Source organism: Lissotriton helveticus, chromosome 3_1 (genome assembly GCF_964261635.1).
Source record: "Lissotriton helveticus chromosome 3_1, aLisHel1.1, whole genome shotgun sequence".
NCBI lineage: Eukaryota > Metazoa > Chordata > Amphibia > Caudata > Salamandridae > Lissotriton > Lissotriton helveticus.
The window spans coordinates 1032424440-1032440989 of NC_136061.1; the positions used below are offsets into that span (position 1 = coordinate 1032424440).

Consider the following 16550-nt stretch of genomic DNA (forward strand, 5'->3'; position numbering starts at 1 on the left):
TTTTCAATGTACATGTTAAATCTATAAGTAATGATTGTTCTTTTAAGCCATTACCAAGACTCCTTTGGTCATGGTTTATATTAATATGTAGCTCTTTAATTTGTTTGGGAATTAGAAAAGGAAAACTATTCTTGACCTTGACTGCTAGTTCTGATTCAACAGTATATTTCTTGACTAGTTATGGCACTTGATGTAACCGGGAGATATACTGCCACTGCTTTTGAGAACTGATGGGCCTCAGTGTACACAGCTGCAGTCCTGGCCTGTTCTGCAGCACCTTAGTCATTGTGGCTCCCTTTCAGAGGTTTCATCCGCGTTCACTGGGTTCTTTGCTGCTTCTGTAACAATGCATGTTTCCTGGTGACAGTTATTTGGAGAAAAGAAAATCATTTAACATGGGCAATATTTCCTGTATTACTGTAAATCTGCATTGATCTTAAACCTTTAAAGAAAGTAGAGTTTTTTTTCACCAGTCAGGATATTCTCCTGTAAACTTTTCAGAAAAAGTAACTGGTCATAAAATTACTAGAAAGGGTCCTTTATTCCTGAATTCAGGAATGTGTTGCCTTTACAAAACTCAATTTTTAACCCTGTTTGGCATTCTTAATTTTACACCATACTTATTTCATTACTCCAAATCAAGTGATTCACTTCTCAGAAGAGCTTTTATCAAACATCTCACACATTGGGTTTTAATCACCTCCCTTATTGTTGAATTAAAGTTTTTTGCATTGCTTTTTGAGCTTTAAAATTTTTATAGTAAGCAAATCAACTTGTCTGCATTTTTCCTAAGCTTGATAGAACCCATAATAATTTATCATGAAATCCTATTCATTCGCACCATACTAGTCACATGACCAAACAACTCACTGAATCACAGAACACTTTTGTTATAATTTTGTATGTCTATCTACAAATGTATTATGAATTATGTTAGATGAGATGTTAAGGTTCGATATGAGCGTGATAAGGCATGAAATTAAATTCATGACTGGGACTAATGAGGGCAGTGTTGCAAATTTTATTAGACCTTTAGAAAAATAATTTGATATGCAGATTCCAACAGCATTTTAATTAGAACAAAATTGAAATGAAAACCTGCAGGAAAAAGTAGTCTAAATGTGAATTTGGAGCTTGGAATGGTTGAGAGAACTAAAATCTTAACTCGCTACCGAAATTTCCCATTGACAAATGTAGCACCTTGTAAACTCAACAAATTTGATAGAACCAGTCAAGAGACTGGTGAGCTGCAACCTCCGTAATTTTGATTTTTCTATATTCTGTTACTATCCTATCAGTGGCGGCTGATGACATTTGAAAGTGGTGAGTCGTAAAATTGTCGTACTGCACTACGGCTAGCGAGCAAGCCTTAACAACCTACAGGACAGAGGACCACACAGAGATGTTGAGTGTGGCAGAAAAAAAGTATTGTAACCAACAGCAAGATAGTGTGGAAGAGAGAGCTCTCCTGTGCTAACTACTTTTTATCTTCTCGGTGTCTCGTATTCCCCAAAGATGGAGCTTGGGCGGCTGAGGCCACATTTGGAAGAGGATACTCACCTGCCCTCCAGGATCATTCGCTTTTATATCAGTTAAATTATAAAATTAAAATATGCTTTTAAAGTAACCAGTGACAGTACTAGGCAACTGATGTGGAGCAGGGGCTTATATTTATAAATTTATTTAAACCAAATGTTCGACCCATACAAAATAGTAAACTGCTGCCCCTTGCAGTCACACCCCTCAGTCTGCCCCAGCCCCTCCGATTGCTCATACAGTTCCTCTGCCACAGCAGGCCTGATTCAAAACAGAGTGGTCATCTCTGCTGTGTAAATAATGCTAGAACCTTCCCGCTCCAAGGAGCAGTGAACACATTCCAGTGAGCGGGCCAAGCATAGTGCAGAGATATTGCCACTCCATGATGCAGTGAAAGCATTCAGGGGAACTCGCCACACCAGGTGTAGTGAACACATTCCAGTGAACACACCATACATGTTGCTGTGAACATGCTAAGCATGGTATGGTGAACTTACCCTGAGAGTTAAGGAGACAAGGCAGGCCTACTTTAGTTCCAGATTAAATCCCAATGTACTGCTTAGTGGGGCACAATGCCTCTCTCGTCTCTGTTACTAAGGTAGCGCCAGAGACTCTAAGGTTTAGGGGGAATCATGATTCTCAGCACACAGATTGTCATGCCTTTTCAAATGAGGATTTGTAACACCAGGTAAAGATGCTGTATTTTCATTGTATTCACGTTTTACTAGGCCACTGATTGATTACCGTGAGCAGAGACGGTGCAAGGGCATTCCCCCCGATTCTGCTAGACTCGAAGCTGGTACCCCAGCTTCAAATCAGCCCCCTGAGCCCACCCAGCATCAAGGTATTACTCTTGTCAACGCCATTTGTGTTCTTGCGTGGACTTCTCGGAGTTGACTAGAAGAGAAATACGTTGTGTGGGATAGACAAACCACATGCCCACATTTCAGTAAATGATGACCATTAGCAGGGCTGGCACGGCTCTGCCTGATGCGAGCCGCAGCGACTGATGTCTGCGGAGTGTGGCCTGCTGCATCAGACATCTGTATCGCTGGCCCGGAGGTTAAACTCATTACACTGCTGCGGGGACGTCTGGACTCTGTCAATAGATCCCCAGGCTCTGTCACTTGTCCTCTGTCAACAAATGGCTGTCTGTCTCTGTTGGCCTTTGTGTACATCTCGCGCTAGTTGTCTGTTTGTGCCTTCATCAGAAGTGCTCTTCGTCTTGCAGTGACTGAGCCCTTTCCTTCCGGCCACCTCGACCTCTGTATGATTTATTCCCCTTATCGGTTGCTCCTGTGTCTCGAGCTCCTGTCTAATGGTCTCAACCTCTATTGAGCCCTCATCCCCGCAGAATAGTAACTATTAAAAGTGTTCGCTTCCCCCTTTCTGTCATCCACACAGCCGCGGTCGGCATGCTCGTGGGAGGGGGGGGGAAGCACACGGGTGTTCGTGGGTGGGGAGTAATACCAATAAAAAAATTAAACCTACCTTACCGTAGGTGCCACCTCCGCTCCTGATAGTGCAGCCGAGTCCTCTGTGCAGGAATAGGAAGCAGCCAGCAGGCAGCCTCCTTCCACGGCCGTCCCTACGTCAATCACAACGCTGCAATGGCAGCGTTGTGATTGGTGAGACACAGGGCAGAGCGCTCCAGCTGGGTCATTTTCTCCAAGTAGACTGCATGCAGCGTACATAGAGAAAAAAAAGGGGGAGTGTGCATGACAGCTTTGTTTGGCCCTGGGGCCGGCCAAACAGTCAGTACCCACACAACAGTGGGCAAGCCACTCCCCCCTGTCCTCGAGCAGGACCGCCCACCCACAACCAGGCACTCCAGGCACTTCTGCTTTCTTGTAGTGCGAGAAGCAGAAACATAAAATGGTAGTTTTATCATTTTATGTTTCTACTTCTCGCACTGCGAGAAAGCAGTGGGCGATGCCCCTACGGAGGCCTCTGTATCCTATTGCCCTTGGACATATTGGAAGTGGACATTGTAAGGAAAAGCTGAATCCTTAAATCTTGGCCTCATGTTTTGTATAAATTTTCCATAAAGATTCTACATAAAATTTGTTTGTGTATCATGTTCACTATATTGGGGCATCACTGGAGGTATTTGGGATTGTGACCCAAACAAGATTTAAAATATATTACCTGGATATTTGCAGTAAAGATTAAACAGAACAAGTATAGGGAATTTGTCAGCAGTTGCTGGTGATTATCTTGTTTTGAATTTTTATTAATGAGGGCCTAACGGTCTCCAGTTTGAGTGTTTTCAATTTTTTGGGGATGTCTACATTTTACAATGATTTTATTATTTAACAAATTGTATAGCGTACAATTATGCAGAAATGTTCTAGTGCTACAATCTCTGGTGGTGAGCTCATGTAAATTTAGGATTACAAATCAGAATAACCAGATTGTAAAAGCTGTTTTTTTTTTAATGATTTACGAAAGGCAACACTATAGTTGAGAGCTCAAATATGTTTAGGCAAAGAATTCGAGTGTCTAGAAGCCAGAACTGAAAATGCCTGACTGCCCATACCTGTGGCGAAATGAAGGACTGTTTAACACCCTGGTACAGAAGGAGCAAAGTGCAAGCACAGGACTTTAATGTGTGAATTTAGATTGAAGATAGTGGGGACTGGTGAAAAACTCCATTCACAATGATTTATGTCAATTGAAGATACAGTTTTACGGATTTCCTAAAGAAGGTAAAAAATAACTTTACTTGGGGCCTGATTTATATCTTGGTGGAAAGGGTACTCTGTCGCCACGGTGACGGAGTACCCATCCCACCAACAGAATGGTCCGCCTGCCAAATTCAAAAGCAGATGAACCATAGTTTGATGACATTGGCTACTACTCAGACGGAGTAAGGGCTGTCGGAGAATTGGCTGTATGTCTGAATGCCCAAATTAGATGGGCTGACGTATAGCCTTTTTTTTTGTTGTTGCTGTCCGTAGCTGACGGGAATACCGTGGTGGTAAAAACTTCAAAATGTCATTGTCACCATTGGAGGAAACTCTTATGGTGAGGGGGCATTGGTGTTTTTTTAGTTTTAAAAACAAAATCCCGCTTTGGGGTTTTGTTTTTTAAAATGAAACAATGTGTCTTTGCGGTACAATGCATTGATAGGAATCGCCTTGACTTGGCTACCATCCTGATGTGAAAACAAATGTTCGAGGCATGTGGGCTGCTAAATTCATATCTTAGCATTAGATCGCCGCCTAGTGTTGGACTCGGATGATTGCACATTGTTGTCCTGGAAGAGTCTTCGAAGTATCCTGAGATAGGTGGCTCCTCCCCTGGACTACAGTGCGCATGGGCATCGGCTCCATCCCCAGATTGTTTTTTTCCGCCATTGGGTTCGGATGTGGTCTCGACGTCTTACTGTCGGAACCAAGTAAAACTACCTTTTAGCGGCCAAAAGGCCTCGATTTTCTTGCGTCGGTATTGTCTGCGCACGGTCTCGAGTCTTCCGTCTCTTGGAGCCGGAATAAGCGGAGTTTTCTTCGCTCTCTGAACTTTGAGGCCTTCTCATCGCGACACGACTGCAAGCCTTTACGGACATGGAGCGGAGCCCGTTTAAGTACTGCCCGCTCTGTGGGTCCAAGTACCCACACATCGATCTACACCCCGTGTGTAACAAGTGCCTTTCGCCGGACCACGACGACGGCAAGTGCAAGGCCTGTGCACAGTTCCGCTCCAAGAAAACTCTCAAGCTTCGGCGCGCGGTGCGCTTGGAAGCTAGGCAAGCGGCCCCGGATCCGGAGAACATCTTCGGCGACCAGGAAGAAGAGGTCCAGGGTCACCATCTACAAATCTCCCCATCACAGACGGAGGTCGAGGCGGATCCGGGAGACGACGACGGAGTCGCGGGTCAAGTCCTCGAATACGTCGAAGAGGTAGGAGACGACGATGAGATTTATGGGGCCGCGGCAGACAGCTCGGGGGACGAGCTCTGCCCTGAAGGTTACGAAGATACCGACCGGGACACGGGATCGCCTGTCGGCCTTACCCAGGACCCGTTGCCGCAAGCCACAGCCCCGCCTTCAGGCCCGGCTACGGACTCACTTGCTGGGCACGCTGTTTCGAAACCGAAACTGAAACCATCGGGGTCGTCAACACCTAAAATGGCCGACCCGAAATCGAAACTGAAACCTAAGGACTCGAGTGTCCCTAAGATGGCTGCCGTGCCAGTGAAGAAATCGGTGCCCGTCGCCCCATCGGCTCCGTCGACCTCCGGTCCGCAGAAGCCGAGGAAGTCTGTCGATTCCGATGCTCCAAAATCGAAACCGACGCCCGAGGAAGGGGCCTCCAAGAAAGATGGTCGGCACGGATCAGCGGCTACGGCGCCGTCCAAGCCCGCCAAGGTCGGCTCCAAAGAGGCTACGCACAAGAAGTCTGCGCCCCGGCCTCAGGAATCGGAGGTGCCGAAGACGGTTTCCGCGCCCAAAACGCACAAGGCCCACGAAGAAGTCGGATCCGAGGGACCGCTCAAAGCATCCTTGTCGGCGACGAAACCCACTGGCAGTGTACCGTCCCCCATTGCGGAGTCACTGCAGTGGATCAGGGAGAAAGCCTTTGCTCCATCGGCTCCGATGCCATCACCGCAGCCGCAAAAGGACACTCCGGCAAAGCCTTCTGGAAAACTCCTCTTTCTCTTGCCACCTAAGGAGGCGCCGAAAGCGTTTTCGACGAAATCGGCTCCGAAACAGGGTTCCTCGCTGGCTGACCCTCTTCCACGTCGTGTACTCGAATCGGAAGACGATTCAGAGCGTTTCATCGATGCTGCCACCGGCAAGCTGACACTCTATAAAAGGAAGATCACTTCTGAGCCGGTGGACTCCTACATCATCCCACTGAAGAAAAAGAGGGTGCCCCTTGACGCCTCAGGCCTCACGGAACCGATCCAGCCTCCTCCAAGACGGAGCCCCACTCCCTCCCCAGAACACTCTGTGGGTGAGGGGTATGATGAGGATGAGCAGTACAATTTCCCTATCGATGAACCTGATGTACAACCGGATTCATACGATGACACTGGTGACCAGAACACCCAAGGTGTGGGCCAAGACCCGCAGACCTTTAATGCACGTGCATCCCCGACTGAGGACTCAGCAGGATTTCATGCACTAATTGAAAGGGCGGCGGCCAATCATGATGTGGACATGCATGCCGACCCGGTTGAGGAAGACTTCCTTTTCGACACCTTTGCAATATCTGAAAGGACAGTAAAAACACTTCCTATGCTGAAAGGTGTCCTCAAACATGCTGGGGACATTTTTAAGGAGCCTACGAGGGCGAGAGTGGTCAACCCTCGCATTGAAAAGAAGTACAGGCCTGCACCTGCGGACCCCGCCTACATCCGGGGACAATTGCCACTGGACTCTCTTGTGGTTGCCAATGCCAGGAAACGTGCCAACTCCCAGACAACGGGTGAAGCTCCTCCCCCGGATAAGGAGTCCAAAGTGCTAGAGGCAGGAGGCAAAAGAGTGGCTGCACAGGCAGCAAACTTTTGGCGCATCGCCAATACACAGGCGCTCCTGGCGCGTTACGATAGGGCGCACTACGACACCCTAGAACAGGTTATACAACACCTGCCCCCACAGTTCCAAGAAGGCACCAAAATGCTTATTGAGGAAGGAAAGCTAATATCAAACGCAGCCATCAAGTGTGCACTTGACGCTGCGGACACAGCTGCTAGGGCTATCAACACTAGCGTTATGCTGAGAAGACAAGCGTGGCTCCGCATCTCAGGGTTTAAGCAGGATATTCAGACAACAATTCTTAATCAGCCAGTCAATCCTGATAGTCTGTTTGGTCCGGATGTTGACACCACCCTAGAGAAAATAAAGAAAGACACAGAAACTGCTAAGTCTAGGGGGGCCCTACAGTCCCAACAGTTTCGTGGCAGCAATTTTCGTCGCTCAGGTGCACGTGGCGTCACCAGAGGACAGATGGGTCAACAATCCCAGTTCTCCAAAGGCGGGGCGCAATCCTCGTTCACTAAACAGAACAAGGGAGGTTACAGGAATAACAGCAACAGAGGTCGCGGCAGAGGAAACAACAGCTCCCGCACCTCTACTCCAAGCAAACAGTGACTCTCTGTCACTGCCCCCCGACCACCTAACACCTGTCGGGGGGAGACTGCAGCAGTTCCTGCCCGTCTGGAGAAACATCACCACAGACAGGTGGGTGCGACAACTAGTCCAGTATGGTTATTGCCTAGAGTTGAAATCCACTCCACCCAACATCCCACCAAGGCAAAGGCCTATGTCCGCAGAGCACTTGCACTTATTGCAGCAGGAAGTGGTGGCGATGCTGCAAAAAGGCGCAATCGAGCTCGTGCCGGTGGGGGAGGAAGGCACAGGGGTATATTCCCTGTACTTCCTTATTCCAAAGAAGGACGGTTCTCTCAGGCCCATTCTCGATCTACGTCCCCTCAACCTGTACATACTATCGGAACATTTCCACATGCTTACACTGCAGCAGATTCTTCCCTTGCTAAACCAGGGAGACTTCTTAGCAACCTTAGATCTCAAGGATGCTTATTTCCACATTCCTCTACACCCGTCACACAGGAAATACCTCAGGTTCACTATTCAAGGCAGGCACTACCAGTTCAAAGTCCTACCCTTCGGAGTCACAACAGCCCCGAGGGTGTTCACCAAGTGTCTAGCGACAGTGGCGGCGCACCTCAGGAGGCAGAATATCCATGTCTACCCCTACCTAGACGACTGGCTCGTACAAGCCAAGTCAGAGCAACAGTGCGCCGCAGACATGTCGACTACAATTCGCCTGCTTCACGATCTGGGTTTCTCCCTGAACTACCCAAAATCGCATCTTCAGCCGGCACATGTCCGGCAGTTCCTGGGTGCTACGATCAACACCCTGACAGCCATGGCTCAGCCAAACCAAGTCAGAATCAACAGCATTCAGTCGCTGATCCAACGATTCAGACCACGACACTCCCTGCCAGCGAGAGTGTTCATGCAGTTGATAGGCATGATGGCCTCCTGCATCTTCATAGTCCCTCACGCACGGTTGCATATGCGCCCGCTCCAGGAGTGCTTAGCGAATCAGTGGACACAGGCTCGTGGGCAATTGACAGACCTAGTGTTGGTTACCAGTCGGGCATACGACTCTCTGCATTGGTGGACTCCACACAACCTTTGCAAGGGCCGACTGTTCCAAGAGCCTGTGCCGCAGATTATCCTGACAACGGACGCATCTCTCCAGGGATGGGGAGCTCATGTGCTCACTTACACAGTGCAGGGACTATGGACGACGCAGCAACAGAAGATGCACATCAACTATCTGGAACTGATGGCGATCTTCATGGCGCTCAAGTCCTTCATTGTACATCTGAGCAACAAGGTCGTGCTAGTCCGGACGGACAACATGACCGCGATGTACTACATTCAAAAGCAGGGAGGCACCCACTCGCCACAGCTGTCTCATCTGGCTCAGAGCATGTGGAAGTGGGCCATTCAGAGGAACATTTTCCTCATGGCAGAACACCTCCCAGGAAAGGACAATCAGATGGCGGATCTGCTCAGCAGATACAGCCATCAGATGCACGAGTGGGAGATACACCCTTCTGTTCTCCACCCGTACTTCCAGCAGTGGGGTCATCCGGAGATAGACCTGTTTGCCACAAAGGAGAACGCAAAATGCCGACTCTTTGCCGCCAGGTTCCCTCACCCACAGTCGCAGGGGAATGCGATATGGATGAACTGGTCAGGCAAATTTGCGTACGCTTTTCCGCCAGCCCCTCTAATACCGCTGGTCGCAAGAAAGCTAAGGCAGCACTCCATGACTCTCATCCTGGTTGCTCCAACGTGGGCACGCCAGGCTTGGTACACCACGTTCCTCGAACTCTCAGTGGTGCCGCATCAAAGACTGCGCCTCACGCCCAGTCTTTTGACGCAGAACCATGGAGACATTCAGCATCCAGATCCACAACAGCTCAACCTGGCGATCTGGCTCCTGAAGTCCTAGAGTTTGGATACCTTAACCTACCTCCAGAATGCATGAGTATCATCAAGGAGGCGAGGAAACCAACTACTAGAGCATGCTATGCTGCTAAGTGGAAGCGTTTTGTCATCTACTGTACGTCCAATGACATCAACCCACTAGATGCATCTATCCCCAACATCATCTGCTATCTGCTACATCTCTACAAGTGCAATCTGGCGTACACTTCCATTAGGATACATCTATCAGCCATAGCGGCTTATCTTCAGAACAGGCAGCACCTCTCTGTCTTCAGAGTGCCCGCCATTAAAGCCTTCCTTGAAGGTCTGAAGAGAGTCATTCCCCCAAGGACACCACCAGCTCCGGTGTGGAACCTCAACGTCGTTCTCACCAGACTGATGGGACCACCATTTGAGCCACTGCACTCGTGTGAGCTCCAATTCCTTACGTGGAAAGTGGCCTTTCTTATAGCTATTACGTCTCTGAGGCGTGTCAGTGAGCTGCAAGCGCTCACAATACAAGAGCCATTCATTCAAATTCACCCAAATAGGGTAGTGCTACGCACTAACCCTAAATTCCTTCCTAAGGTGGTGTCACAGTTTCATCTAAATCAGACCATTGACTTACCAGCATTCTTTCAAAACCCGCAAACGGTGGCGGAAAGGATGCTCCATACCTTAGATGTACGAAGGGCGTTGATGTACTACATAGACAGGACACAACACTTTCGAAAGACAAAGCAACTCTTTGTTGCCTTCGCACCACAACACAAAGGCAACCCAATCTCCAAGGCAGGGATAGCCAGGTGGATTGTTAAGTGCATCCAGATATGTTATCAGAAAGCGAAGCGCACTTTAACAATACCCCCCAGGGCGCACTCCACGCGCAAACTGGGGGCATCCATGGCTTTCCTGGGGAACATTCCTTTGGAGGACATTTGCAGAGCAGCCACGTGGGTCACACCACACACCTTCACAAAACACTACTGTGTTGATGTGCATTCCAAACAGCAAGCTGCTGTAGGACAGGCTGTTCTCAAAACACTTTTTCAGGTTTCTGCAGCTGGCACGGGCAACCGCCGCTGATGGAGGGACTGCTATGTATTCTATGCTAAGATATGAATTTAGCAGCCCACATGCCTCGAACTGAATATGCTACTTACCAGTATGCATCTGTTCTTGGCATGTAGGGCTGCTAACATTCATATCGCCCGCCCTCCTCCCCGGTGCCTGTCGCAGCTGCAGATATACTATTGTATTTATTCATTAGCATGGACATCCTTTACACTTTCACTCCATCTTCTGCCACAATGGCGAAAAACAATCTGGGGATGGAGCCGATGCCCATGCGCACTGTAGTCCAGGGGAGGAGCCACCTTTCTCAGGATACTTCGAAGACTCTTCCAGGACAACAATGTGCAATCATCCGAGCCCAACACTAGGCGGCGATCTAATGCTAAGATATGAATGTTAGCAGCCCTACATGCCAAGAACAGATGCATACTGGTAAGTAGCATATTCATTATGCTGTAAATGAAGTGCACTTATTTTAATGGTATTGGGCGGCTAATGAAGGAGTCATGAGTGCTTGTCTAATACATGAGCTTGGGATACATTATTTTACTTTAAAAACAACTGCTGGTGTTCTTATTACAGTGCGTTCTGATGTCGTAATGCATTTTAAAGAAAAAGATGGAGTCACTTGTAATAAATGATTCTAGCGGCATCACAATGAAAGATAGACTGAATATATTTAGTGTATATAGATTAAGATGAGCTCCTTTTTCGTGTGACCCTGTAGAAAGTGCAGCGTGCGTCCATCATCTCCTGCCTTACAATCAATCTGAGGCAGGGACTGGTGGGGTTCAAAGCGAAAGCAGCCTCTCAGCATCAGTAACAGATGCGGTAGGCCAAGGTGTGGACTGATATGGGAAGAGCAAAGACAGCTGCTTTCACCCCTACATTTTTTCTCTTCTTTTAAATGCCATGTTCAGGTGGCTGGAGATAGATGTTTGGTGTCAGTTTAGATCATGTTATGAATTTCGAGTGAGATACCTCGAGTCTCTGCAACAGAAAGGCATTTCAGTTTAGTGTTTCTCGGTTTGTTATTCTAACGTTCGGTCTGCCGGGGGAATTTGTAACAGAATTAGTATCGGATAGGCAGGGACAGCCTGGTGCCATAGTTGGTGAGATAGGAAGACGAACAGCATTATAGATTTCAGAAGTCAAATGGTTGGGAGATGTAACAGCCCCAAATAAACCAAATATTGTGGTACTTGTTATACTTAGTACAATTATATAATGCCTTTGATGTACTCCTGCTCCCTTTTACCACAATGTATGGATCCCATGCTAACCTCAACCCTAGCCCACACATCGTGAGAGATAATTTACCCCCTAGTGTGTATTTCTAGTAGGATGTTGGGGGGCAGTTTGAGAGTGTCTCATGTCTCCTTGTGGCCAGAGACGTTTTTTGTGATTAGCAATATTCTTATAATGTAGAACATATTAATTAATAGCTCCTCATTTTTTTAATTCTTTATTTAATCTTAAATTCTTTATTTAATGTTAACAAATGCTCTTTGTGTGCATTCTCGAACATGCCATAGTGGCATGAGGGCCTAGAGAGCTACGTTGTAAATGATCCCCCATGATAGTTCACCATTATTTGAAGCCACTCTTTCTGTACTTCAGTGAGATGTCAGAGTAAGTTAATTGTAAATGCTGGTATGAAAAGGTCACGTTTTGGGTTTAAATATGTTTTTATTCACATTTTGTGTCAAACAATGCTACAACCTCCTTCTCTATTTTCACGCTCTATTTTCCTTTACTGGATGTAGATGCTGTCAATGAGTTTTACTTTTCAATACTGTTTAATATATATATATATATATATATATATATATATATATATATATATATATATATATATATATATATATATAACATACCAATTCATTATAGTCCTTCTCGAAGTAGAGTATTTTAGAAGTGCTGGTCCTATGTATGTAGTAAGAAGTTAAGTAGATCTTTCAGAATTTTTCAGTACATTGCTTTGGAAACTTTCCATTAAGCCCTTTAGACAAAACATTTAATAAATTGTTTTATACCTTAATTTCTCGATTTCAGGCACTAGATGACGACTTTGTTACTTCAGGGAAACAGAATCAGTGGCATAACAGGCCTATTTCCGATTGGTCAACTCAGCAGGTATGCCACTGGTTAATAGGAATGAACATGGAGCAGTATATTGCAGAGTTTACAGCAAAGAATATTGATGGACAACAACTGATGCTGCTAGATAGCGAGAAACTGAAGGTCTGTACATTTCAGAAAAGTTTTTGTTAAATTATATTGTCACTTTATAGCCGACACAGCTTTAAATGCGTATCATATTGTTTCATCATTGCTATGCTCTTTTAGTTTCAAACTGTAAAGTCTGATCATGAACGATAAAGTGGCAAACATTATCAATGTTGTTAACCAATTAGAACACCTGTGTATGATGCTGTAAGAGCTGTTTAACAGCCTTCCTTTTTAGCAATTTACTGGCATACCAGTAGCTACTGTATACATATGCTAGAAAGTAACAAATAAGAAAGTGCAACTATCCTTTTCACTAAGTAGTACATTTCCCTTTTACATTGTGTGGAAGACTGTCATCTTCTACCCCTCACCGCAAGTAAAACTCTTGGTAAGATGCTTCAGATTCATTGAACACATCATAATTATCCAGCACAAAAAACTCCTTTCTTTGGTATATCTGTATCAGAAAGGGCATTTCCTTTCCAGTTTTGCAATCAAAACCTCCCTCTTCTGAGCTAAGCAAATCCATTGACCATGGATATTGGAGGGGCATTGATATTTTATCCCCTAACAGATCTGTCTACCTTTCTGTCATTGTTAGGAGACAAATGTAGGTAAATTGACCACAACGCTTTTATTACAGTGTGATGCCATGTTCCATCCTCTCTTCTCTAATGTACACTATCAAAGGATCAGTAAAAACGTTGTAGGAGCAAAGGTTTCATTGTAGTTGTTTTATTGGTCTGTGCTTATCATTGCTATTTAGAGGACAACTATTTGTGGAAGGTGAAACATCATAGGGTTCTGCAGACATGTCACTTCTGACCTTCAGTTGGATCATTTTGCTCTTATTTTCTGTCATATTTTTGGGCAACATACGGCAACTAGACCTAAGAGTCGGGATCAGATTTTAGAAGTACTGAGCTCTATTTAGCTCCTGGTTTGCACGTTTTGTGGGTGTGAAAGATTTCCACTGCGATTACCTGATGCTACAACCAGCACTTAAAGCAAAGAATTGTTTATTTGTTCAGAGACGACCATCTGGAGGCTGAAGTTTCTCTAATTTGTTTAATTTCGCAGAATGAAAGCCTTTATCCATACATTAGACAAACCTTTTAAAATGTATTTCATTATATATGAACTATTGGATATTACTGAAACTTCAAAAGTTATTGTTTATTAAAATAACTGCCACACTTCTCGAGTTGCAAAAGACACTCAAATGATGGACAGAATGCGGAACAAAGCAAACATTCACCCCCATTTAAGAGATCTGGGTTATATCCATTGTTCTTTTGCTCACCATGCCACCCCAGTTTAGACCCAGCCATAGCAAATCAGTCTTGACCCTGCTCCTCATGGGAACAGTCCGGCTCAATTTGCTAAGCCAGGACCTCTCTGGACCAGAAACTGGATCCTGGCACCACTTTCGGGATATCACCTCATCAGCCAGGTAGCTTGAATCCAGTGACTCAGTGAGCCCGGGACCCACATCTGTGCATACTCTGTGCACTTAGGTCGAGAAAACAAAGGGCACTCAAATGATGGAACAAACAAAAATTCACCCCCCAATCAAGACATCTGGGTTAAATCCATTGTTCTTTTGCTCACCATGCTACCCCAGTTAGTTTATACCCAGCTATATGCAAACCAATCTTGACCCTGCTCCTCATGGGTACAGTCCATCCCGAACTGCCAAGTCCTCTTCTTGACTTCTGTACTGTGATGAGCGCAAGAATATCAATATATGTATGTATGTGTGTATATATATATATATATATATATATCTGAAAGACACGTTAGTGATAGATTCCTTTCCTTAGAATATCCCCAGGCATCAGACAGGATCCGGAAAATTTTGCGTAGCAATACCCCTGCGTCGTCCGCGGCTCTGCGTCCGTCATCGGTGTCGTTAGCGCCCGAATGACGTCGTCGGAGTACTTAGACGCCGCCCATGCGCGCTGACGTCAGTTCTTGTTTTTTCAGCGCCAGCTAGCGCAGATCCGGAGAAGCTCTACCCCTTAGTCATGTTTTGACTAAACTTTTTTGATCTTTTGATAATTTCTCTACTCGAGTCTTCGACTCAGACGGTGCCGGTAGGGATGCCTGGGTTTAAGCCCTGCTTCAAGTGCGACCGACTGATGTCGGTTACTGACCCCCATCGCCGGTGCCTCAAGTGTTTAGGCCTCGACCACGACGACCGCACCTGCTCCGACTGCCGGGCCCTGACGTCTAAAGCTAGGCGGGAGCGGTCCCGCAAGCGGCTCGAGCTCCGGCAGTCGTCCCTGCGCCGCTCCAGGTCCCGGTACCACAGGAGGTCGAGGGACCGGTCGCGGGGTCGGAGTCCTTGCAGCTCCGGGAGTGGACATCGGTCGTCAGGATCCAAGTCCTCAGGTAAGAGGCATGAGAGGTCGGAGAGACGTCATCGTTCCTCCGACCCACCCCGACGCTCGCACAATGCGGCAGGGGGTTCGGGTGACACCACCCACGCGGCTCCGACTGAGTCGCAGGCGTCGCCGCCTGCCCCACACCTTCGGGTCCCTGGGCATGACGCGACACCAGAGGAGTTCGAGCGGTACCTCATGGCCATGAGGTCCCTCCCTTCTCAGCCGGGTCCCGTGGCACCTCTGGGCCTAACGGCCCCGACTGGAGGCCCTAGCGGGTTGGGTGCTTCGGCCCCGGCGCCGTCGGGTGCTTCGGCCCCGGTGCCGCAGGACCTCACTGGATCCGCTTCCGGATCCGGGTCGTTGCCGGTCGACCTCACCGGCGCCGGCCCTGCGGGTGTCGCCCCCGGCGCCCACTGTGGGCGCCGTCCCTAATCCTACCCCCCGTCCGGCTCTGGCGCCGGAGCGGCCTTCGGAGATTTCTATTTCCATGAACCGGCCCCGTCTGTTGACCCTGATCTGCAGGAGATAGGTGACGAGGGTGATTGGGAGGGGTCTGCGGACCCTCTGGCACAAGAGTGCCAGTCTCAATAGGACTGAACATATGAGCTTGGGGAGGCCAGTGGACTTGACACTTCGCCAGACACTGGATTTGTCTCCCCTCCCACCGTGGCTATGGAGGAGGGGGCTGCTTACAGTGTGGTGTTGACGCAGGCGGCCAAGGCCTTACACCTTGAGCTCCCCGTCGCGGCCGTGAGGACTAACCTCCTCACTGAGGTCCTTAAACCGCAGGCAAGCTCCACTGAGCCTCTGCTGCCGTTTAATGAGGCCTTGTGTGACGTTCTTGTGGGCACTTGGTCCAAGCCTGCCACAGGTCCGCCTGTGGATAGCAACATGGCCAGACGCTACCGCCCGGCCCCGGGCGACCCTTGCTTTTTGTCCACCCATCCCACCCCTGAGAGCCTGGTCATTCAGGCCTCTACTTCCCAGACCGCGTTCCCGACGGCTCTGCCCGATCGGGAATCCAAGAGGTACGAACAGTTCGGGAAGAAGGTGTTCTCGTCCCTGAGTTTGGGACTGCGGTTTGTCAATACCGCATGCCTCTTGGGCCGCTACACCCACACCCTGCACGTCCGGTCGGGGACGTACTGCCACAATGTCCGGAGGAGGTCCGGGCTAAACTCGCCCAAGCCCTTGCGGAGGGTCGAGATGCAGCTCAATATTTAATCCGGTGTGGACTGGATACCACGGACTCACTGGGCAGGGCGATGGCAACGACGGTGGCGGTACGACGCCACGCCTGGTTGAGGTCTGCCAACTTTTCGGCGGATGTCCAGGCCACTCTTCTGGA

The 16550-nt window shown here is 47.9% G+C and overlaps 1 protein-coding gene across 3 annotated transcripts in view; it reads left to right on the forward strand.

The window, feature by feature from the left end:
- The window catches only part of LOC144823224 (neurabin-1-like), a 647660-nt gene that overhangs the window by 610201 nt on the left and 20909 nt on the right, over positions 1 to 16550 (forward strand). For all 3 annotated transcript variants that reach the window (XM_078681559.1, XM_078681561.1, XM_078681560.1), the window contains one exon: positions 12639 to 12827. In XM_078681559.1, coding sequence (XP_078537685.1) covers positions 12639 to 12827 — 189 coding nt within the window. The remainder of the gene's footprint in view (positions 1 to 12638; positions 12828 to 16550) is intronic.